Below are 24,587 nucleotides of genomic sequence, written 5' to 3'. Positions count from 1 at the left end.
GCTGCCTTTTGGATCTAACCTATAAAACCTAGAGTTTCTTTGCCCCAGGCTGGAAAATGACATAGAATATTAGATGTGTAGGGATTTTGAGTTTACCCTATGTAATCGACATGAATAATATGTAATAATACTGGAAACTATCAATTTTGGAAGCAGCATTTCACATTCAATTTTGTGAATAAAGAAGCCTAAGTAATTGATTGTTTTTTTCTTTACATATTAACTAGCCTTCACTACTTCTTTGATGCACTCTGCTTGTATATATTGAGGTTACTCAAAAAATGCACCTGTCACGCAGCATGTAGTTTTCCTAGTTTAATCCATGTGTGAGAATATGAATTTATTAGGAAGGACATATGTGGAAATAACTTTCATCCATATCTTTGATCTCATGCGCCAGCTACATTCATTGAAAGCTATTTGTTAATACATTTTTTTAGCACTTGTGACAAATTTACTTCTGTAAAGATGATTTTATAACTCTTCAGCATTTTACATGTGTTGCAACTGAGGTTAGCTTCCTGTATGTGCTTCCAGTTGGAAATTATATTTTTAAATACGGATTCATTCATGGCATGGCCAAATGTAATATTCGACCATAAGCAACTTCTGTATGTATCCTAAAGACAGTAGGCATTGACTGCCTCACAGTTTACACTTCATGCTGTTGTTTTGGCTTCCATTTATTTTCCTGATTCAGCCTTGTAGCTAAGGTATATTCATTACTTTAAAAGCCATACTATTTAATACTTTTTAAAAATACTTATCTTTGAACGTCTTTTAAACATAAGCCAGTTGACGTTTTGGAAGGAAGAAGTCTTAGTCTTTTCATAATACCTACCTTGTAGTTTCTAGTATTTCCCTGCCTCTCCAGATGACATTTGTATCTTCAGTTTGTATTATACTTTCTTGCCCAGTTGTAGAAGATTAGTTCATTGGATGAAATTTAGAAACAAAAAAATATCCTTAGTGTAATGGAGTCATAGCTTTATACTCAAACAAGAAACCTTTTTCTGAGAAGGAAATTTTCTCTTAGAGAAAGTGATTCTGGTTTTTCTCAGGAGTTTAAGAGTTTGATAGAAAAGTACTTTTCTCTGCAGACTAGACTGTTAGTGACAAAAACAATGATTTAATGTTTCTGTGGAATAAAATCATTTTACCCTAGAAAAGAGTGAGTACATATACATTCACAGTAATACAGTCTTAGTTGCTACTTAAAGGAACCACTTATCAGAACTTAACGGCTCATCTTGTAACAGCTCCATTGTTAGTGAATTTGTGACATGACTTTTTAAGAACAGGAATTCTCAATGTTGCTTTTGTGGTTTACTTTGAAGAAACTTGAAAATTTTCTAAGAATATATTTTGGTTTGTGCCAAGAAGATTAGAATTAAGATTACATTTTAAATTAGGTTTAAATTATAGTAGGATTTAAAATTTTGTGAATGAATGTATAACAGTAGGAGAACAAAACATAAATATTTCTGAACTTTTCCATTTAACTGATTTCATGCTGACTTGGTCCAGTTAATTCAGAGTTAATCTTTTACCACACATTAATTTTTTTTAGTGAAATATTTAACACCTGGGTTATAGTCTTATCTTTGAGTGATTTTGCCTTTTGGTAATCAGAACTTCAAGGACAGAGCAGAAAATGGGAGGGTAATTATGTTAGCTATTTCGTCCATACTCCCTCTCCCTTTTTAAGCCATGAGATGTAATATGAAAAGGGAAGACAGTGTATCTTCTCTTTTAGTGATAGGCCACTTAATAAAGTTCATAGTACTGGTAATATTTCCTTTTCTGAAATTTTCCAGTTTCACTTTCAAGTGAATCAATTACATTTTCCCCTAGGACATGTAATTATTTTTATCAATGTCATTTTTTGTTTTGATTTCTCAAAATTTTAACTGCATTATTTTTTATATAAAATCTTATTATTAAGGTACGTCTGGATGGCACTGTAGTTTTGAGGTTTGTTTTTCAGAGCTTCTCAAGTTTGAGGAGACATTTCCATAAATAAACTGGGGGCATGGTGATATAATGAATACATTCCACATCATAAAATGACTCTATGCTGGTTGAATAAAGATTTGAAGTTTCCTAATGGGTTTGTTAGATTTGGATTTGGGGCAAAAGCATAGCCATGGTCATAGTATGTGTCCTATTGAAACTATTCCAGGCTTGCTTTGAAGAAATTATTAATATAGCTGAGATGGGAAATCACATTAGCTTTCCTTCAATAATTCAAAAAAATTCAGCCTAGATAGTTGCTTTCAAGAAATAGGAGTTCTTACAACTTTGCAATCTGAAATAGAAGAACTTTTAAGTATCTGTATTTTTCAAACGTCATATTTTTCTGTTGGCTGTATGATCTGTATCACTGAAACATGCATGGACCCATCTAAAGTCTCCCAAACCTAGAGAAATCATTTCTGTCTTGTAGACAAATACCACATTGTTGGAAAGTTTTCTCACTAGGGCTATGAATCCAAAATATTCTGTGTTTTTATTTATTTTTACTTAAGGCATGAGGTTTTTTTTTTTTTAATGAATTTGTTTTAAGTTTTAAAATGAACCATTGAGGAAATGACTTATCTGAAAAAGGTAGCACAGGCATCGCCAGTTAGGGTAAAGAATGGTGAATTGTAGACATGAAGAAGTCAAGTTTCCTTGGTGCACGGCAGTGGTTGATGCACAGTGGAAAGGCACATGAGAGAGGAAGAAGAATAGAGTGGTCTACAATTGAGGGGGTGGGTATTTGGCGTGACTTTTTCAAGATATCCTGTAAGGTTTGAAACTCAGTGTTCTGATTCTTACAGTTTCTACGTTAAAACAGGACCACTGGTATATTTAGAGAGGGTTGGCCGTATCACCCAGTATATTAATTACCTTTAACATCTTCCTGTTGGATAGGTTTTTAAAAGGACTTTGGTCACTGTTGCTGGTGCCACTGTTCTTATCGAAATCAGCACAAAGTCTTTAGATCATTAAAGAATATACTTAAATTCTCCTAAATCTTTCAAACATACCATGAATTACTAACCTGAGGAAGAAAAAAGGAAAATGTTAAACGTGATTAAGTGAGCTTTGTCATTTTCTTAATAATGGGTTGAAAAGTATGTGAAAAAGGTAATTTCACCCTCAAATTGCTGTTTATATATCTGTTTTGCTATTTTATTCTAAAATAATTCCAGATATTCTTTCTAAGTTAAACAAACTCTTTAGAGTCATAAATCTGTCCTTGGACTTTTTCATTGGTTAGTGAAATTATTTCTTAGATAAAATGCAGTAAAGGGAAAATATAAGGAGATCGTTTGGAAATTTAAAAAAAAATTCACCCTGAATAGTAATATCTTCATGTTGATATAATTTGGTCATTATTTGGCAAAACAAGTTTATTATCTAAAGTACAAGGTCAAGTAGTACGGAAGCCCATCCTCAGAAGTACATAAAAGATCCTTCAGCTAAATCATTGTGACACTATGAACCAGAATATTTTGAGCTCAAAGAATAGTTATATATATATATAGTTAAGGTGGTTAATAAGGAACAATTTGTGAGGCTCCACTTAGTTAGTTTTGAGTTGCATTTTTGTTGCATCTGGTTTTTCTCTTTGTTATTTAAAAAGATTAGTTGGATAAGTGACTCCAGTTTTATGTATGATTTCAAGTCTATGTGGTAAATGTAGTTGTAACTTGGATGGATTGTCTGTGATCAGATTATCACAGTTTATCACCCTTCTCAGTGGAGAAATACTATTATTCTATACATTGTTATTCTATACAGTATGCTGACAAAGGTCAGTTGCCCTATATTTTTATCCTTATGTGTCCCCCTCCCCGCCCCCCCCCAGTATTTTCTCACTCATATTAGAGGGGAAATGTTTGACTTCTTAAAAGTTCCATTTTCATAGAATGTTCTTTGAAAACTCCATGTTGAACTGATAGAATGGGTAAAGACAGAAAACATGCAAAATACTGGAAAAATATTAAAAATTCAGTTTAGGCTCACTCAGCATTGGCTTTTAAGAAAATGTATCGAATCAAAGTGTTCTTTTTTTTTTTCTCTCCAGGTTTATGGTTGGCTGTGGGAGATGTGATGACTGGTTTCATGGTGATTGTGTTGGGTTAAGTCTTTCTCAAGCACAGCAAATGGGAGAGGAAGACAAAGAATATGTGTGTGTGAAATGTTGTGCCGAAGAAGATAAAAAGACTGAAATAGTAGATCCAGATATTTTGGGAAACCAGGCTAAAGTTGAAGTCCATAGTGAAGATAAAGCAATGGAATATGAAAAGCTTTGGTTATCAAAGCACACTACAACAAATGACAAAACCAAATATATAGATGATACAGTGAAGCACAAGGTCAAAATTTTGAAACGGGTGAGCCTCTCATTAATGCATTATTTTTATTTAAGAACTTCGGGCTGACTTGCGAATTTGAAATTTCTCTTTAGATTTCACTGTTGTGTACATTTTCACATTTATTTTTCAGTAAAAATGGGTTTTTACTTAAAATGTTTTGTCAGGCTTGGTGAAACCAGGTAGTGACATCTTCAAAATACGCAGATCTTATTTCTTACAGTCTTTTGTGCTATTTCTAGTCTCTAGTTTGGTACTTGCATTTTCTGTGGTAGAATGTGTGTGAGATTTTGTGGTGGTAGGTATAAATTGTGCTTGCTGAGAAGTTTTTCTAAAAAGCTTTTCAGTCCGTAAATATCTATGAATCCATAAAACCACATTTGGCATTATTATTTTCAAGTGAAAGAGTTCTCTGTAAGGAAAAGTAATCTTAGTTCTTTTGATTTTTGTTCCAGTATTTGCTTGGAACCCGTATCTCATAATGTTTCTCTTAAAATGTGGCCTTTTAAAAAGTTGTCAGTTTTCCCTCATCTTACATTTTCAACTACCTTGTTAAAGTATTTTCTAAATAGAAATTTCAAGATATTAGTCGATTACAGGAGAAATGTACAAAGGACACAGCACTTTATCTGATTAAATTTTATTTTCATTGTCTACTTTTTTATTTCCTGTGATTTTTCTAATCATTGATTTGTTATTCTTGTAGGTAGTGCTAGGGAGGAAACACTGAAACAAATATATGTGGATGGTCAAGTATAATATTCCAAAACACAACGAACATAAATTAGGAACCTTGGAAATATTTTAATTCGACCATTCAGATTGAAGAACATAAGCATGTTTTTTCTAAAGCCATTTCCATTATTTACAAACTCAGTTCTTGGGACACTCCTTATGTGATAAATCTGGATTAAGTTCCAGTTTGCCAGATCCTTGTGCCATCCAACGTTTCCTGTCTGCCAAGACTTGCTGAGAATCAGATTATGTTCTTCTGATATTTACTATTACTTTTTCTGTTGATTTGATTAGCACCAAAGTAATTGATAATATAGAACTGAGAGCGCCATTGAAAACAGTTTATAGCAAGCCTTTGGAAAGGTTCTGTTAACTTCTGATCATCATTTCTTGGGTACAATTTCTTGGCCATTCAGAAATACAGCTCATTGTTTAGTCATTCAGTTGAGTTATCTCCATCTTGTCTAAAAAGACATTATAAAACATTAACATGGTGAATGTTTTGAGAAACCCCTCTATCCAGTCTCTGTATCAGAAAAGGAACTGAGGTTAGTCTGATATTGTAAATAAATACATGAACCAAGTGATTACTGCTTTTCTTTTCTTTTCTTTTTGATACTGAACTGTTGAATCTTATTTGACTACTCTGATTTTAGTTGATGGAATCTGCTTTTTAAATATCACTTCTTATCCCTAGATTTTATGTTGAACCATTTATTGAGTTCCTATTGTGTGCCAAGCATGGTACCAGATTTGAGTATGTATGACTGATTGAAAAATGTTCCTGCTCTCAAGTAAGTCTAGTTGGAGAGGTAGAAAATAAACAAGTAAATTAAAAAATTATAGGATTCCCAGTCTAGAGAAAATCGATTTTTTGTATATACTCTATCTTCTTAAAAACTATCATTATATTTCTATACACAAGTATTCTTCTCACTGGTATGATGTGATTTTTTGTTTTTATAAATTTATTTATTTTATTTATTTTTTGACTGAGTTGGGTCTTTGTTGCTGTGCACGGGCTTTTCTCTAGTTTGGGCGAGCGGGGGCTACTCTTCATTGCGGTGCATGGGCTTCTCATTGCGGTGGCTTCTCTTGTTGTGGGGCACAGGCTCTAGGCTCACGGGCTTCAGTAGTTGTGGCGCACGGGCTTAGTTGCTCCGCGGCATGTGGGATCTTCCCAGACCAGAGCTCAAACCCGTGTCCCCTGCATATTGGCAGGCGATTTTCAACCATTTCCCCACCAGTGGAGACTGGTATGATGTGATTAATTAACTCCCAAGGGTCTCACAATTCTGGTTTCATTTGTAGTTCTTTGTGGGTTATAATTAGGACAAAAATAGTAGATGTCCTGATGGTTTGTTCTACCTTATAGGAGTTAAAATTGCCAATAGGTACACTGAGAATTTGATACATTTATAGGTAAATGTGACTTCATTTGTTCTAGAAAGTAGTAAAAAATACAGATAATTGATTTCTCCACAATCCCCCCCTCTTTTTTTCATATCTGCAGCCGACGAAGAGGACCCTTACTATCTTATACCTAATTTTCTTTCTAATGCCATTATTTCTCAATGTTTTTTAGTTCCCCATTACAGACTGTTATGTGTTCTGCAGAAAATAGGTGCTTAACAAATGGATTTTGGATGAAACGGTGAAGGTCCTTTTTGCAGTTAATTGAGTTTTATATATCTTCAAAAAACAGTTATTGGGCTAAAGAGTGGAATATGTTTGATATCTTAATAGCTTGTCATACTAATTTTTTCAATCCACATGCTCAGGAGGCTTGCGTTGTATTTAAAGATAGTTTAGTAGTTTTCATTCTAATTAATTAAATACTATTTTTCCTAGGAGTCTGGTGAAGGCAAAAACTCATCAGACTGTAGGGATAGTGAAATAAAAAAATGGCAGCTAGCTCCTCTTCGAAAGATGGGACAACCAGTTTTACCTCGGAGATCCTCAGAAGAAAAAAGTGAAAAAATAACAAAAGAGTCTACAGCTGTTACTTGCACAGGAGAAAAAGCTTCAAAACCAGGTAGTAAGAATAATAGAAATTACTATATACTAATGTATTTATATTTTATTTCATATACTTTCAGTTAGTATATTTAGGGAAATTTAAAAACTTTTACATTTTAAAGGCAAGAAAAACAGTTTAGGTGATTGACCCTACTTGAAATAAGAATTATTGGTCCAAATTCTGAGAAAGTACTAATGAACTTAGTAAGATAAGGCCCCTGCCCTCATGGCACTTAAATACCAATGGGAAATGACAGATAACAGGTAGACAGATAAAATGGTGTGCTATTTTTAGAGAATTTAGGCACTATAAAGAAAAAGTTGAGTAATGGGATAGAGAGTCAAGGTCAAGGAGAGTGGGAGGGAGTTTGTTTCAGAGAGAATGGAGGTGGTAATGTGCTGTGGGATCTTAAGGGATGCAGAGTTGTTTGGGAGGAAGGAATCCATAGAGGGCACAGCCAAGCTGAAGGCTTTGAGGTGGAGATAGCCTCTGCATTTGAGGAGCAAGAAAATCCCTGTGGAATGATTAGAATGTAATACATGAGGGATAGAATGGTGGTGGAAGGTGAGTTTAGACAAAATTATGTAGGAACTTTGAGGCCATGACAGGAGTTTACTTTTTTTTGTTCTCAATATAATGGGGAACCTTTAGAGGAATTTGTACAAGAGAGTGATGGCTCACTGTGGTTTTCTGTGGAGCCTGGACTGTAGGAGGATAGGAGAGAAGGAGAGTAGACTGGTTAGGAGTCTTTAGCCGTATCCTAGGAAAGAAAGAGTGGTAGCTTGGAACAGAGGTACAGTGAGGGAGGTGGTCAGATTCATATATATTTTATAGTAGACTTGGCAGAACTTGCTGTTGGATTAGGTGTAGGTAGGTGAAGGAAAGAAGAGTCTTCACCTAGAAGACTAGGTGATTAGTCTTCTTTCTAATCACCTAGGAGGTGATTAGATCAGTGTTGGTGCTGTTTGCAGAGATGAGAAAGAGATTGGGGAGGAAAATTGAAAAATATGGGTATTTTAACTTTGAGATGGGTATTAGAGATCCAAGTGGAGATATTTTGAGTAAATTTTTGGCAGATGAGTCTGGACTTTGGGCAATGGTATATAAATTTGGGATCTGTCAGTGCATAGGTGTTATTTTAAATCAAGCACTTAGATATAAAGAGCTACAGAGAGAGTTTGGTAATGAAGGGGCAGAAGCAGAGGCCTTGGGGTACGTCAGCAATTAGAACTTGGGAGGAAGAGAGGATCCAGCAAAGGAGACGAAGAGATGGCCTTTGAGGTAAGAGAACTAAGAGACCATGGTGGCCTGGAAGTCAGGTGAAGTTCCAAGAAGGAGGTGATGATCAATTGTGTCAGGTGCTGTCTAGACAGTTGTTTTGGTGGAGCAGTGGGGACAAAAGCCAGTTACAGTGGTGTGTGGAAGGATGGAGGGTGAGGAACTGGAGATAGTGATTATGAATAACTCTGAAGGAATTTTGCTGTTAAAGGGAACAGAAATGGTGTAGTGGCTAGAGGTGGATATGAGGTCAGGATTTCTCTTTAAAGAGATATTATAGCGTGTTTGTAAGACTAATGGGAATGATCCAATAGCGAGAGAATTTGATGATGTGGGCGACAGAGAGAGGCGATAGTTGAGGTTCAAAATCCATGAAGAGATCAGAGGGGAATAGGATTCTCCTGGAGGGGTTGGTCATAGGAAAGGACGGCTGATGCATTGTAACAGTGGGGAAAGCTGCATGTGGAAGGAGCGGGGACACATGAGGTATGTTAGTAGGTTTGGTGATGGGAAAATAGCTGACACTGCTTTGCTTCCTCAGTGAAATATGAAGTGAGAAAATCAAATGAGGTCCAAGTTGGAGGTATCATTGGTTTGAGAAGAAAGGAGAAAAAGCATAAACTACATTTTTGGAAAGTGGGAGAGCAAATTTACTCAGACAGTTTAATAGGGTTAGGGTGGCAGATTGAGCTCTCTACTTGAGATTTGTGGTTGTAAATTTAAAGTGAGATCTGTCAGCACCAGTGCTTACTTTCTCCAGTTACCTTCAGCTGTTTGTTGGCTATTTGGGTGAAGGATAAAAGTTAGCTTTCACCAGGTTGTGGTTTTTGCCAATGCTGATGTTAAAAGGAGAGAGAATTAAGATGTTCAGGCTGCAACGGAATGGCAGGTGTTGGGCTACCTGGCCAAAGTTGGTTGTGTGGGAAAGTGAGGACATGAATGGTAAAAATATGATCGATTTAAGAATTGTTGGAATGAGGAGTTTGTAGGACACTGAGATTCTGAAGATGTGCATAAATTAGTAATGATGGAATGAAAAATCATTTGAAAAGCTTAACATTCAAATTAACACAATTGTTTTAAAACCAGAGGAGATTCATCAATTTTGTGGTATTAGTAAGGACATTACATTATCTGCACACCTAATAAGTTCAGATCAATTTTTCTAAAGTTTTTTACAGGTGTATATATTTCATATATATATATATATATATATATGAAAAGTAGCTCTAAAAACCATTATCTAATATGGGAAAGGGGTATATACATTTTATAGCATTAGGACCACTTTTTACTCACTTAATTTCTAATTAAAATTCATTTAGAACTTTTTTTTCTTATTGAGGTATAATTGACATATAATATTAGTTTCAGTTGTACAATGTAATGATTTGATATATGTATATATTGCACAGTGACCCACTACAATAAGTTTAGTTATCATCTGTCATCATACATAGATTAGAATTTCAATGTCAGGAATATTTCAGTGTGGAATATGGAGTCTGATCTTATGATTTTAAAATAGTGATTTTTAATCAGTCCACTTACATTGTGCATTAAAAAGGAAAATATCTTTTTAAAAGCAATTTAGTGAGTTTTGGTATTTATTTAAATTAGGTGCTCATGAGAAGCAAGAGACAAAGAAGAAGAAAACCGAAAAGGGCCCCCCTGGTGCACATCCTCCGGCGGCTCTTGCCTCCAAGCCTTCCACAGACCAGATCCGACAGAGCGTCCGGCATTCTCTCAAAGATATTCTTATGAAAAGGTAACACGCGTTGCTATTGTAGAAGATTGAATAATATACGCTTCATGTATTTGGAAAATAATTGAATTATTCTAATTTTAAGACTTACAGACTCAAATTTGAAGGTACCAGAGGAAAAGGCAGCAAAAGTTGCCACAAAAATTGAAAAAGAGCTTTTCTCTTTTTTTCGGGACACAGATGCTAAATATAAGAACAAATATAGAAGTTTGATGTTCAATCTGAAAGATCCTAAAAACAATGTAAGTATGTTTTGTTCGTGTCTGGATCTTTATGCTTCCAACTTTCCTAATACGTAGAGATTTATGATTTTCATACAATAGATCTATAATTTATTTCTTGAAGCGAGACCTAGTCTTTTGCTACTGAACTGAGTTATGAATTCTGAACAGTGGTGACTAGTGTTATGCAATGTCTGTTAAAATATAAAATACTAAATCTATCTTAACCCGATTGATGTGAATTTTCTTTCCTTTATGTCCCTTGTTTAATCCAGTTTATTAAAAAATTCATTCATATGTATTCTTCAAAAACACTGTTAAACCAAAATTTGTAACACTATGTATTTAATACTTCTGATGTAAATTTGAAAATAGAGTTACACTGCTTAAGAAAATAATTTACATTTTGATAAAAAAGAAAGCTGTTTTAAAATATTGTTATTAATTTAAATATGACTAGTTCTAAGAATCTTAGCAGTGGAGTAAACTTTAATTGAATCCTTAATCTTTTCCTGGGACTTAGAGGAAATCTGAAAGCTGTGGGTGTAGATGCAAACTCCTTACACATTTGTTTAAGTTTTACAACGTTTTCACACGAGTGATATCAGTTTGTCAGTTTGTGTAATGGTATTTGCCGTAGTGTGCAATATGAGGTATTTTCTTGAAGTATGCTAACAGCTACGTAAGAAAAATCTACATTGTACAATCTGCCATCATGGTGCAGGGGATCAGATACTTTTTGAATTACGTAATCTGAAAGCTTTTCTTCAAGTAAATATTTACTTCCTTCAGGCTTTTTCTTAACAGTTGGTTCTTTTGCTCTGGAGTCCCCTGTAAGCCTGTTAGGATTTAAACATATGAAATCTTAAAAATATGAAAGACATCCCATTCAGTAAAGTTCTTTTATGCAGTATCTTTCATATAGTCATGGGTTGGCTATTGTGACGGTGTCTGTCCCTGGGAAGACTTAATACAACTTTGCAAAGATGTTGTAATGACTTCACCATACATGCTTCTCCATTGTGTCTTGGTTTTTATACAAAATGTGTATTTAGCTACCTTAGATGGTAAGTTTCTAGAACACAAGGCTGTCATTTATTCTCTTTGCAGGAGGTAATACGTGAATCATTAAACATTTGTAAATTAGGTTTCAAAATTTCATCTTCATTTATTACAAGTTTCTATACAGCAGCTCCTCGTTCTTTTAAAAATGTTTTTCTCTCCTTTCCTTCCCATTTTTAAATACCTCCAGATATTATTTAAAAAAGTGCTAAAAGGAGAAGTAACCCCTGATCACCTTATAAGAATGAGTCCAGAAGAACTAGCTTCTAAAGAGTTAGCTGCTTGGAGACGAAGAGAAAATAGACATGTAAGATTATCTGTAAATATGTGTTTGTCTCTATCAAAATATCTACAAATATGTATTTGTCTATATCAAAACATATTTTTTAGCCATAGAGAAAAACGCTATACACAGATATAGTAATTCACCTCAGAGTGCACAGCAACAGACTTTCTGTTCTGTGTTTTTTTGTTACTGATCCTCCATTAGCCTATTCTTAAAGTTTTTGTTGTTGATTTTTCCTGATCTCTTATGCTTTTTTCTCATTTCCTCCAGTTATCAACTTACATAATTACCTTATATTTTGTAAATCAGAAGGATGGGAAAATAAGTGTATCTTTTCTTACATTTGCACGTTTCAAAAGCATAGTTTGAAGGTTTTATGAATATTGGTAATTTGTGGAGCCAGGTTAAGTCAGAATGAAAATTTTATAAGTTTATAGTCCTTTAATATTCATTTTCAAATGCCAAAAGATTTCAAGAACAAGGGTATTTTTCGTTAACAATTTATTGATAAAATGTGACCCTGAAGTATCACGTATGAATGTTTATATACACAGAAATACCTTGTGTATAGTTAAGTAGTGCTGTCCCAGACCTAACTGATGTGTTATATAATGTATGTAGTACGTGCACTGTATCGCATTTTTTTTAAACATCTTTATTGGAGTATAATTGCTTTACAATGGTGTGTTAGTTTCTGCTGTATAACAAAGTGAATCAGCTATACATACATATATGTCCCCATATGTCCTCCCTCTTGCGTCTCCCTCCCACCCTCCCTATCCCATCCATCTAGGTGGTCACAGAGCACCGAGCGATCTCCTTTTGCGATGTGGCTGCTTCCCACTAGCTATCTGTTTTACATTTGCTAGTGTATATATGTCCATGACACTCTCTCACTTCGTCCCAGCTTCCCCTTCCCCTTCCCTGTGTCCTCAAGTCCATTCTCTACATCTGCATCTTTATTCCATTCCTGTCGTGCCCCTAGGTTCTTCAGAACCTTTTTTTTTTTTAGATTCCATATATATGTGTTAGCGTATGGTATTTATGTTTTTCTTGTTCTGACTTACTTCACTCTGTATGACAGACTCTAGGTCCATCCACCTCACTGCAAATAACTCTATTTCATTTCTTTTTATGGCTGAGTAATATTTCATTGTATATATGTGCCACATCTTCTTTTTCCATTCATCTGTCTTTGGACACTTAGGTTGCTTCCATGTTCTGGCTATTGTAAATAGAGCTGCAGTGAACATTGTGGTATGTGACTCTTTTTAAATTACGGTTTTCTCAGGGTATATGCCCAGTAGTGGGATTGCTGGGTCGTATGGTATTTCTATTTTTAGTTTTTTCAGGAACCTCCATACTGTTCTCCATAGTGGCTGTATCAATTTACATTCCCACCAACAGTGCAAGAGGGTTCCCTTTTCCCCATACCTTCTCCAGCATTTATCGTTTGTAGATTTTTTTGATGATGGCCATTCTGACAGGTGTGGAATGATACCTCATTGTAGTTTTGATTTGCATTTCTCTAATGATTAGTGATGTTGAGCATTCTTTCATGTGCTTGTTGGTGTTCTGTATATCTTCTTTGGAGAAATGTCAGTTTAGGTCTTTGGTCCATTTTTGGATTGGGTTGTTTGTTTTTTTGATATTGACCTGCATGAGCTGTTTGTATATTTTGGAGATTAATTCTTTGTCAGTTGCTTCGTTTGTAAATATTTTCTCCCATTCTGAGGGTTGTCTTTTCATCTTGTTTATGGTTTCCTTTGCTGTGCAAAAGCTTTTAAGTTTCATTACATCCCATTTGTTTATTTTTGTTTTTCCATTTCTCTAGGAGGTGGGTCACAAAGGATTTTGCTGTGATGTATGTCAAAGAGTGTTCTGCCTATGTTTTCCTCTAAGAGTTTGATAGTTTCTGGCCTTACATTTAGGTCTTTAATCCATTTTGAGTTTATTTTTGTGTACGGTGTTAGGAAGTGTTCTAATTTTACTCTTTAACATATAGCTGTCTGGTTTTCCCAGCACCACTTATTGAAGAGGCTGTCTTTTCTCTGTTGTATATTCTTGCCTCCTTTATCAAAGATAAGGTGACCATATGTGCGTGGGTTTATCTCTGGGCTTTCTATCCTGTTCCATTGATCTATATTTCTGTTTTAGTGCCAGTACCATTTTGTCTTGATTACTTTGTAGTATAGTCTGAAGTCAGGGAGCCTGATTCCTCCAGTTCAATTTTCCGTTTTCAAGATTGCTTTGGCTATTCGGGGTCTTTTGTGTTTCCATACAAATTGTGAAATTTTTGTTTTTAGTTCTGTGAAAAATGCCATTGGTAGTTTGATAGGGATTGCATTGAAACTGTAGATTGTTTTGGTAGTATAGTCATTTTCACAGTGTTGATTCTTCCAATCCAAGAACATGGTATATCTCTCCATCTGTTTGTATCATCTTTAATTTCTTTCATCAGTGTCTTATAGTTTTCTGCATACAGGTCTTTTGTCTCCTTAGGGTGGTTTGTTCCTAGGTATTATTCCTTTTGTTGCAGTGGTACATGGGAGTGTTTCCTTAATTTCTCTTTCAGATTTTTCATCATTAGTGTACAGGAATGCAAGAGATTTCTGTGCATTAATTTTGTATCCTGCTACTTTACCAGATTCATTGATTGGCTCTCATAGTTTTCTGGTAGCATCTTTGGGATTGTCTATGTATAGTATCATGCCATCTGCAAACAGTGACAGTTTTACATCTTCTTTTCCATTTGGATTCCTTTTATTTCTTTTGCTTCTCTGATTGGTGTGGCTAAAACTTCCAAAACCATGTTGACTGATAGTGGTGAGAGTGGGCAGCCTTGTCTTGTTCCTGATCTTAGTGGAAATGGTTTCAGTTTTTCACCATTGAGGATGATGTTGGCTGTGGGTTAGTCATATATGGCCCTTATTACATAGAGGTAAGTTCCCTCTATGCCTACTTTCTAGAGGGTTTTAATCATAAATGGGTGTTGAATTTTGTCGAAAGCTTTCCCTGCATCTATTGAGATGATCATATGGTTTTTCTTCAGTTTGTCAATATGGTGTATCACATTGATTGATTTGCATATATTGAAGAATCTTTGCATTCCTGTGATAAAACCCATTTGATCATGGTGGCTGATCTTTTTAATGTGCTGCTGGATTCTGTTAGCTAGTATTTTGTTGAGGACTTTTGCATCTATGTTCATCAGTGATATTGGTCTGTAAGTTTCTCTTTTTGCGACATCTTTGTCTGGTTTTGGTATCAGGGTGATGGTGGCCTCGTAGAATGAGTTTGGCAGTGTTCCTTCCTCTGCTGTATTTTGGAAGAGTTTGAGAAGGATAGGTGATAGCTCTTCTGTAAATGTTTGATGGAATTTGCCTGTGAATCCATCTGGTCCTGGGCCTTTGTTGGAAGATATTTAATCACAGTTTCAATTTCAGTGCTTGTGATTGGTCTGGTTCTGTTTTCTATTTCTTCCTGGTTCAGTCTTGGATGGTTGTGCTTTTCTAAGAATTGGTCCATTTCTTACAGGTTATCCATTTTATTGGTATATAGTTGCTTGTAGTAATCTCTCATGATCCTTTGTATTTTTGCTGTGTCAGTTGTTACTTCTCCTTTTTCATTTCTAATTCTGTTGATGTGAGTCTTCTCCGTTTTTTTCTTGATGAGTCTGGCTAGTGGTTTATCAGTTTTGTTTATCTTCTCAAAGAACCAGCTTTTAGTTTTATTGATCTTTGCCATTGTTTCCTTCATTTCTTGTTCATTTATATCTGATCTGATTATGATTTCTTTCCTTCTGCTAACTTTGGGGTTTTTTTCGTCGTATTTCTCTGATTGCTTTAGGTGTAAGGTTAGGTTGTTTATTTGAGTTGTTTCTTGTTTCTTGAGGTAGGACTGTATTGCTATAAACTTCCCTCTTAGAACTGCTTTTGCTGCATCCTGTAGGTTTTGGGTCATCGTGTTTTCATTTTCATTTGTTTCTAGGTATTTTTTGATTTCCTCTGAGTTCTTAAGTGATCTCTTGGTTGTTAAGTAGTGTATTGTTTAGCCTCCATGTGTTTGTATTTTTCACAGATTTTTTTCCTGTAATTGATATCTAGTCACATAGCGTTGTGGTCGAATTGGATACCTGATACGATTTCAATTTTCTTAAATTTACCAAGGCTTGATTTGTGACCCAAGATATGATCTATCCTGGAGAATGTTCCATGATCACTTGAGAAGAAAGTGTATTCTGTTGTTTTTGGATGGAGTGTCCTATAAATACCAATTAAGTCCATCTTGTTTAATGTATTATTTAAAGCTTGTGTTTCCTTTTTTTATTTCCATTTTGGATGATCTGTCCATTGATGAAAGTGGGGTGTTAAAGTCCCCTACTATGATTGTGTTACTGTCAGTTTCCCATTTTATTGTTGTTAGCATTTGCCTTATGTATTGAGGTGTTCCTATGTTGGGTGCATAAATATGGACAATTGTTATATCTTCTTGGATTGATCACTTGATTATTATGTAGTGTCCTTCTTTGTCTCTTGTAATAGTCTTTATTTTAAGGTTTATTTTGTCTGATATGAGAATTGCTACTGCAGCTTTCTTTTGATTTCCATTTGCATGGAATACTGTTTTCCATGCCCTCACTTTCAGTCTGAATGTGCCTGTGGGTCTGAAGTGGGTCTCTTGTAGACAGTGTATATACAGGTCTCATTTTTGTATCCATTCAGGCAGTGTATGTCTTTTAGTTGGAGTATTTAATCCATTTACATTTAAGGTAGTTATTGATATGTGTGTTCCTATTAACCATTTTTTAAATAGTTTTGGGTTTGTTATTGTAGGTGTTTTCCTTCTCTTGTGTTTTCTGCCTAGAGAAGTTCCTTTAGCATTTATTATAAAGCTGGTTTGGTGGTGCTGAATTCTCTTAGCTTTTGCTTGTCTGTAAAGGTTTTAATTTCTCCATTGAATCTGAATGAGATCCTTGCTGGGTAGAGTAATCTTTGGTTGTGGGTTTTTCTCTTTCATCACTTTAAATATGTCCTGCCATTCTCTTCTGGTTTTCAGAGTTTCTGCTGAAAAATCACCTGTTAACCTTATGTGGATTCTCCTGTATGTTATTTGTTGCTTTTCCCTTGCTCCTCTTAATATTTTTTCCTTATATTTAATTTTTGATAGTTTGATTAATATGTGTCTTGGTGTGTTTCTCCTTGGATTTATCCTGTATGGGACTCTCTGCACTTTCTGATCTTGATTATTTTCTTTCCCATATAAGGGAAGTTTTCAACTGTAATCTGTTCAGGTATTTTCTTGGTCCCTGTTTTTTTTCTCTTCTTCTTCTGGAACCTCTGTAAGTTGAATGTTTGTGCGTTTAATGTTGTCCCAGAGGTCTCAGAGTGTCCTCAATTCTTTTCATTCTTTTTTCTTTATTCTGCTCTGTAGTAGTTATTTACACTATTTTATCTTTCAGGTCACTTATCTGTTCTTCTGCCTCAGTTATTCTGCTGTTGATTCCTTCTAGAGGATTTTTTATTTCATTTATTGTGGTGTTCATTGTTTGTTTACTCTTTAGTTCTTCTAAGTCCTTGTTAAACGTTTCTTGTATTTTCTCCATTCTATTTCCAAGATTTTGGATCAGCTTTACTATCATTATTCTGAATTGTTTTTCAGGTAGACTGCCTATTTCCTCTTCATTTGTTAGGTCTGGTGGGTTTTTATCTTGCTCCTTCATCTGCTGTGTGTTTCTCTGTCTTCTCATTTTGCTTAGCTTACTGTGTTTGGGGTATCCTTTTTGCGGACTGCAGGTTCGTAGCTCCCGTTGTTTTTGGTGTCTGTCCCCAGTGGTTAAGGTTGGTTCTGTGGCTTGTGTAGGCTTCCTGGTGGAGGGTATCAGTGTGTATGTTCTGGTGGGTGGGGCTGGACCTTGTCTTTCTCGTGGGCCGGACTGCATCTGGTGGTGTGTTTTGGGGTGTCTGTGAACTTCATATGATTTTAGGCAGCCTCTCTGCTAATGGGTGGGGTTTTCTTCCTGTCTTGCTAGTTGTTTGGCATAGGGTGTCCAGCACTGTAGCTTGCTGGTCATTGAGTGCAGCTGGGTCTTAGCGTTGATTTGGAGATCTCTAGGAGACCTTTCACTGTTCGATATTACCTGGGGCTGGGAGGTCTGTGGTGGACCAGTATCCTGAACTCAGCTCTCCCACCTCCGAGGCACAAGCCTGACACCCAGCTGGAGCACCAAGAACCTGTCAGCCACACGGCTCAGTAGAAAAGGGAGAAAAAGAAAGAAACAAAGAAAAATAAAGTAATTAAAGTAAAAAATATATTATTAAAGATAAAAAAATAATAAAGTGAAAAACGAAAGAAAGAGAGAGCAACCATATGTTAAAACAAATCCATCAATGATAACAAGCATTAAGAACTTTATTAAAAAAAAAAAAGGACAGACAGAACCCTAGGACAAATGGTAAAAGCGAAGGTATATAGACAAAATCACACAAAGAAGCACACACATAGACCCTCACAAAGGAGAAAAGGGAAAAATACATATATAAAAAAAGAAAGGAAGAGAGCAACCACATCAATAAATCTACCAATGAGAATAAGCTCTACATAGTAAACTAAGGTAAACATAAAAGTAGTAACACATTAGATGCAGAAAGCCAACCCCAAGTCTACAGTTGCTCCCAAAGTCCACCGCCTCAATTTTGGGGTGATGCGTTGTCTAATCAGGTACTCCACCGATGCAGGGTACATCAAGTTGACTGTGGGGATTTAATCTGCTGCTCCTGAGGCTGCTGGGAGAGATTTCCCTTTCTCTTCTTTGTTTGCACACCTCCCGGGGTTCAGCTTTGGATCTGGCCCCTCCTCTGTGTGTAGGTCACCTGAGGGCGTCTGTTCTTCACTCAGACAGGAGGGGGTTAAATTAACAGCTGATTAGGGGGCTCTGGCTCACTCAGGATGCGGGGAGGGAGGGGTACGGATGTGGGGCGAGCCTGCGGCGGCAGAGGCCAGCATGACGTTGCACCAGCCTGAGGTGCGCCGTGCGTTCCCCTGGGGTAGTTGTCCCTGGATCATAGGACCCTGGCAGTGGCGGGCTGCACAGGCTCCCGGAAGGGAGGTGTGGATAGTGTCCTGTGCGAGCACACAGGCTTCTTGGTGGCAGCAGCAGCAGCCTTAGCATCTCATGCCCGTCTCTAGGGTCTGCACTGTTAGCTGCGGCCTGCGCCCGTCTATGAAGCTTGTTTAGGTGGTGCTCTGTATCCCCTCTCCTCGTGCACCCCAAAATAATGGTCTCTGGCCTCTTAGGCAGGTCCATACCTTTTCCCAAAGCTGGAGCCTCAGCTCCCAGCCCCGCCCACCCCGGCGGGTGAGCACACAAGCCTCACGGGCTGGTGAGTGCCAGTCGGCACTGATCCTCTGTGTGGGAATCTCTCCGCTTTTCCCTCTGCACCCCTGTTGCTGTGCTCTCCTCCGCGGCTCTGAAGCTTCCCCCTCTGCCACCCGCAGTCTCCGCCCATGAAGGGGCTTCCTAGTGTGTGGAAACTTTCCTGCTTCACAGCTCCCTCCCACTGGTGCAGGTCCTGTCCCTATTCTTTTGTCTCTGATTTTTCTTTTTCCTTTTGCCCTGCACAGGTACGTGGGGAGTTTCTTGCCTTTTGGGAGGTCTGAGGTCTTCTGCTAGCGTTCAGTAGGTGTTCTGTAGGGTTTGTTCCACGTTTAGATGTATTTCTGATGTATTTGTGAGGAGGAAGGTGATCTCCACTTCTTACTCCTGCATCATCTTGAAGCTGTCTCCTGTATTGCATTTTTTTTTTCCCCCTGGGAGGTGATCTTCCCCTTTGTAATTAGTGTGAGTCTCAACACTGGCCTTTTTTTTTACATCTTTATTGGAGTATAATTGCTTTACAATGGTGTGTTAGTTTCTGTTTTATAATAAAGTGAATCAATTATACATATATATTTGTTCCCATATCTCCTCCCTCTTGCTTCTCCCTCCCTCCCACCCTCCCTATCCCACCCATCCAGGTGGTCACAAAGCACCCAGTTGATCTTCCTCTGCTATGCGGCTGCTTCCCACTAGCTATCTATTTTACGTTTAGTCGTGTATATATGTCCATGCCACTCTCTCGCTTTGTCACAGCTTAACCTTTCCCTTACCCATATCCTCAAGTCCATTCTCCAGTAGGTCTGTGTCTTTATTCCCATCTTACCCCTAGTTTCTTCATATTTTTTTTCTTAGATTCCATATAGATGTGTTAGCATATGGTATTTGTCTTTCTCTTTCTGACTTACTTCTCTCTGTATGACAGACTCTGGGTCCAACCACCTCACTACAAATAACTCGATTTCGTTTCTTTTTACGGCTGAGTAATATTCCATTGTATATATGTGCCACATCTTCTTTATCCATTCCTCCGATGATGGACACTTAAGTTGTTTCCATCTCTGGGCTATTGTAAATAGATCTGCAATGAACATTTTGGAACATGACGCTTTTTGAATTATGGTTTTCTCAGGGCATATGCCCAGTAGTGGGATTGCTGGGTCATATGGTAGTTCTATTTGTAGTTTTTTCAGGAACCTCCATACTGTTCTGCATAGTAGCTGTACCAATTTACATTCCCAGCAGCAGTGCAAGAGTGTTCCCTTTTCTCCACACCCTCTCCAGCATTTATTGTTTCCAGATTTTTTTTTTTTTGCGGTACACGGGCCTCTCACTGCTGCGGCCTCTCCTGTTGCAGAGCACAGGCTCCGGACACACAGGCTCAGCGGCGATGGCTCACAGGCCCAGCCGCTCCGCGGCATGTGGGATCCTCCCAGACCGGGGCACGAACCTGTGTCCCCTGCATCAGCAGGCGGACTCTCAACCACTGTGCCACCAGGGAAGCCCTGTTTATAAATTTTTTGATGATAGCCATTCTGACTGGTATGAGATGATATCTCATTGTAGTTTTGATTTGCATTTCTCTAATGATTAATGATGTTGAGCATTCTTTCATGTGTTTGTTGGCAATCTGTATATCTTCTTTGGAGAAATGTCTATTTAGGTCTTCTGCCCATTTTTGGATTGGGTTGTTTGTTTTTTTGTTATTGAGCTTCATGACCTGCTTATAAATTTTGGAGATTAATCCTTTGTCAGTTGCTTCATTTGCAAATATTTTTCCCATTCTGAGCATTGTCTTTTGGTCTTGTTTATGGTTTCCTTTGCTGTGCAAAAGCTTTAAGTTTCATTAGGTCCCATTTGTTTATTTTTATTTCCATTTCTCTAGGAGGTGGGTCACAAAGGACCTTGCTGTGGTTTATGTCATAGAGTGTTCTGCCTGTGTTTTCCTCTAAGAGTTTGATAGTTTCTGGGCTTACATTTAGGTATTTAATCCATTTTGAGCTTATTTTTGTGTATGATGTTAGGGAGTGATCTAATCTCATACTTTTACATGTACCTGTCCAGTTTTCCCAACACCACTTATTGAAGAGGCTGTCCTTCCTCCACTGTACATTCCTGCCTCCTTTATCAAAGATAAGGTGATGCTATGTGCGTGGGTTTATCTCTGGGCTTTTTATCCTGTTCCATTGATATATATTTCTGTTTTTGTGTCAGTACCATACTGTCTTGGTTAGTGTAGCTTTGTAATATATTCTGAAGTCAGGGAGCCTGATTCCTCCAGCTCCGTTTTTCGTTCTCAAGATTGCTTTGGCTATTTGGGGTCTTTTGTGTTTCCATACATATTGTGAAATTTTTTTTCTAGTTCTGTGGAAAATGCCAGTGGTAGTTTGATAGGGATTGCATTGAATGTGTAGATTGCTTTGGGTAGTAGAGTCATTTTCACAATGTTGATTCTTCCAATCCAAGAAAATGGTATATCTCTCCATCTATTTGTATCATCTTTAATTTTCTTCATCAGTGTCTTAATTTTCTGCATACACATCTTTTGTCTCCTTAGGTTGGTTTATTTCTAGATATTTTATTCTTCTTGTTGCAATGGTAAATGGGAGTGTTTTCTTGATTTCACTTTCACATTTTTCATCATTAGTGTATAGGAATGCCAGAGATTTCTGTGCATTAATTGTGTATCCTGCAACTTTGCCAGATTCATTGATTAGCTCTAGTAGTTTTCTGGTAGCATCTTTAGGATTCTCTATGTATAGTATCATGTCATCTGCAAACAGTGACAGCTTTGCTCCTTCTTTTCCGATTTGGATTCCTTTTATTTCCTTTTCTTCTCTGATTGCTGTGGCTAAAAATTCCAAAGCTATGTTGAGTAAGAGTGGTGAGAGTGGGCAACCTTGTCTTGTTCCTGATCTTAGTGGAAATGCTTTCAGTTTTTCACCATTGAGGACGATGTTGGCTGTGGGTTAGTCATATATGGCCTTTATTATGTTGAGGAAAGTTCCCTCCATGCCTAATTTCTGCACAGTTTTTATCATAAATGGGTGTTGAATTTTGTTGAAAGCTTTCTCTGCATCTATTGAGATGATCATATGGTTTTTCTCCTTCAGTTTGTTAATATGGTGTATCACGTTGATTGATTTGCATATATTGAAGAATCCTTGCATTCCTGGAGTAAACCCCACTTGATCATGGTGTATGATCCTTTTAATGTGCTGTTGTATTATGTTTGCTAGTATTTTGCTGAGGATTTTTGCATCTATGTTCGTCAGTGATACTGGCCTGTAGTTTTCTTTCTTTGTGACATCCTTTTCTGATTTTGGTATCAGGGTGATGGTGGCCTCCTAGAATGAGTTTGGGAGTGTTTCTCCCACTGCTATATTTTGGAAGAGTTTGAGAAGGATAGGTGTTAGCTGCTTTCTAAGTGTTTGATAAAATTCGCCTGTGAAGCCATCTGGTCCTGGGCTTTTTTTTGTTGGAAGATTTTTAATCACAGTTTCAATTTCAGTGTTTGTGATTGGTCTGTTCATATTTTCTATTTCTTCCTGCTTCAGTCTTGCCAGGTTGTGCATTTCTAAGAATTTGTCCATTTCTTCCAGGTTGTCCATTTTATTAGCATAGAGTTGCTTGTAGTAATCTCTCATCCTCTCTTCTATTTCTGCAGTGTCAGTTGTTACTTCTTTTTCATTTCTAATTCTATTGATTTGAGTCTTCTCCCTTTTTTTTTGATGAGTCTGGCTAATGCTTTATCAATTTTGTTTATCTTCTCAAAGAACCAGCCTTTAGTTTTATTGATCTTTGCTATCGTTTCCTTCATTTCTTTTTCATTTATTTCTGATCTGATTTTTATGATTTCTTTCCTTCTGCTAACTTTGGGGTTTTGTTCTTCTTTCTCTAATTGCTTTAGGTGCAAGGTTAGGTTGTTTATTCGAGAGGTTTCCTGTTTCTTAAGGTAGGATTGTATTGCTATAAACTTCCTCATAGAACTGCTTTTGCTGCATCCCATAGGTTTTGGGTCATCAGGTCTCCATTGTCATTTGTTTCTAGGTATTTTTTGATTTCCTCTTTGATTTCTTTAGTGATCACTTCGTTATTAACTAGTGTATTGTTTAGCCTCCATGTATTTGTTTTTTTTACAGATTTCTTCCTGTAATTGATATCTAGTATCATAGCATTGTGGTCGGAAAAGATACTTGATACAATTTCAATTTTCTTAAATTTACCAATGCTTGACTTGTCACCCAAGATATGATCTATCCTGGAGAGTGTTCCATGAGCACTTGAGAAAAATGTGTATTCTGTTGTTTTTGGGTGGAATGTATTCTAAATATCAATTAAGTCCATCTTGTTTAATGTATCAATTAAAGCTTGTGTTTCCTTATTTAATTTCATTTTGGATGATCTGTCCATTGGTGAAAGTGGGGTGTTAAAGTCCCCTACTATGAATGTGTTACTGTCGATTTCCCCTTTTATTGCGGTTAGTATTTGCCTTATGTATTGAGGTGCTCCTATGTTGGGTGCATAAATATTTACAATTGTTATATCTTCTTCTTGGATCAATCCCTTGATCATTATGTAGTGTCCTTCTTTGTCTCTTGTAATAGTCTTTATTTTAAAGTCTATTTTGTCTGATATGAGAATTGCTATTCCAGCTTTCTTTTGGTTTCCATTTGCATGGAATATCTTTTTCCATCTCCTTACTTTCAGTCTGTGTGTTCTCTAGGTCTGAAGTGGGTCTCTTATAGACAGCATATATAAGGGTCTTGTTTTTGTATCCATTCAGCCAGTCTGTGTCTTTTGGTGGGAGCATTTAATCCATTTACATTTAAGGTAATTATCAATATGTACGTTCCTATTACCATTTTCTTAATTGTTTTGGGTTTTTTATTGTGGGTCTTTTCCTTCTCTTGTGTTTCTTGCCTAGATGTGTTCCTTTAGTATTTGTTGTAAAGCTGGTTTGGTGGTGCTGAACTCTCTCAGCTTTTGCTTGTCTGTAAACATTTTAATCTCTCCATCAAATCTGAATGAGATCCTTGCTGGGTAGAGTAATCTTGGTTGTAGGATTTTCCTCTTCATCACTTTAAATATGTCCTGCCAGTGCCTTCTGGCTTGCAGAGTTTCTGCTGAAAGATCAGCTGTTAACCTTATGGAGATTCCCTTTTGTGTTATTTGTTGTTTTTCCCTTGCTGCTTTTAATATGTTTTCTTTGTATTTAATTTTTGATAGTTTGATTAATATGTGTCTTGGCGTGTTTCACCTTGGATTTATCCTGTATGGGACTCTCTGTGCTTCCTGGACTTGATTAACTATTTCCTTTCTCTTATTAGGGAAGTCAACTGTAATCTCTTCAAATGTTTTCTCAGTCCCTTTCTTTTTCTCTTCTTCTTCTGGGACCCCTATAATTCGAATGTTGGTGCGTTTAATGTCCCAGAGGTCTCTGAGACTGTCCTCAGTTCTTTTCATTCTTTTTTCTTTATT

At 36.7% G+C, this 24,587-nt stretch overlaps 1 protein-coding gene across 4 annotated transcripts in view; it reads left to right on the top strand.

Annotated features, from left to right (window-relative positions):
- PHF3 (PHD finger protein 3) overlaps nt 1–24,587 on the top strand; it is a 105,181-nt gene that overhangs the window by 64,309 nt on the left and 16,285 nt on the right. For all 4 annotated transcript variants that reach the window (XM_082855470.1, XM_082855471.1, XM_082855469.1 and 1 more), the window contains 5 exons: nt 4,076–4,385; nt 6,951–7,134; nt 10,018–10,165; nt 10,248–10,404; nt 11,636–11,752. In XM_082855470.1, coding sequence (XP_082711596.1) covers nt 4,076–4,385; nt 6,951–7,134; nt 10,018–10,165; nt 10,248–10,404; nt 11,636–11,752 — 916 coding nt within the window. The remainder of the gene's footprint in view (nt 1–4,075; nt 4,386–6,950; nt 7,135–10,017; nt 10,166–10,247; nt 10,405–11,635; nt 11,753–24,587) is intronic.

Source organism: Leucopleurus acutus (assembly GCF_964270905.1).
Source record: "Leucopleurus acutus genome assembly, chromosome: 15".
NCBI classification, from domain to species: Eukaryota; Metazoa; Chordata; class Mammalia; order Artiodactyla; family Delphinidae; genus Leucopleurus; species Leucopleurus acutus.
Note: the sequence above shows the minus strand (reverse complement) of the source record. Positions and strands in the feature narration are given on the sequence as shown.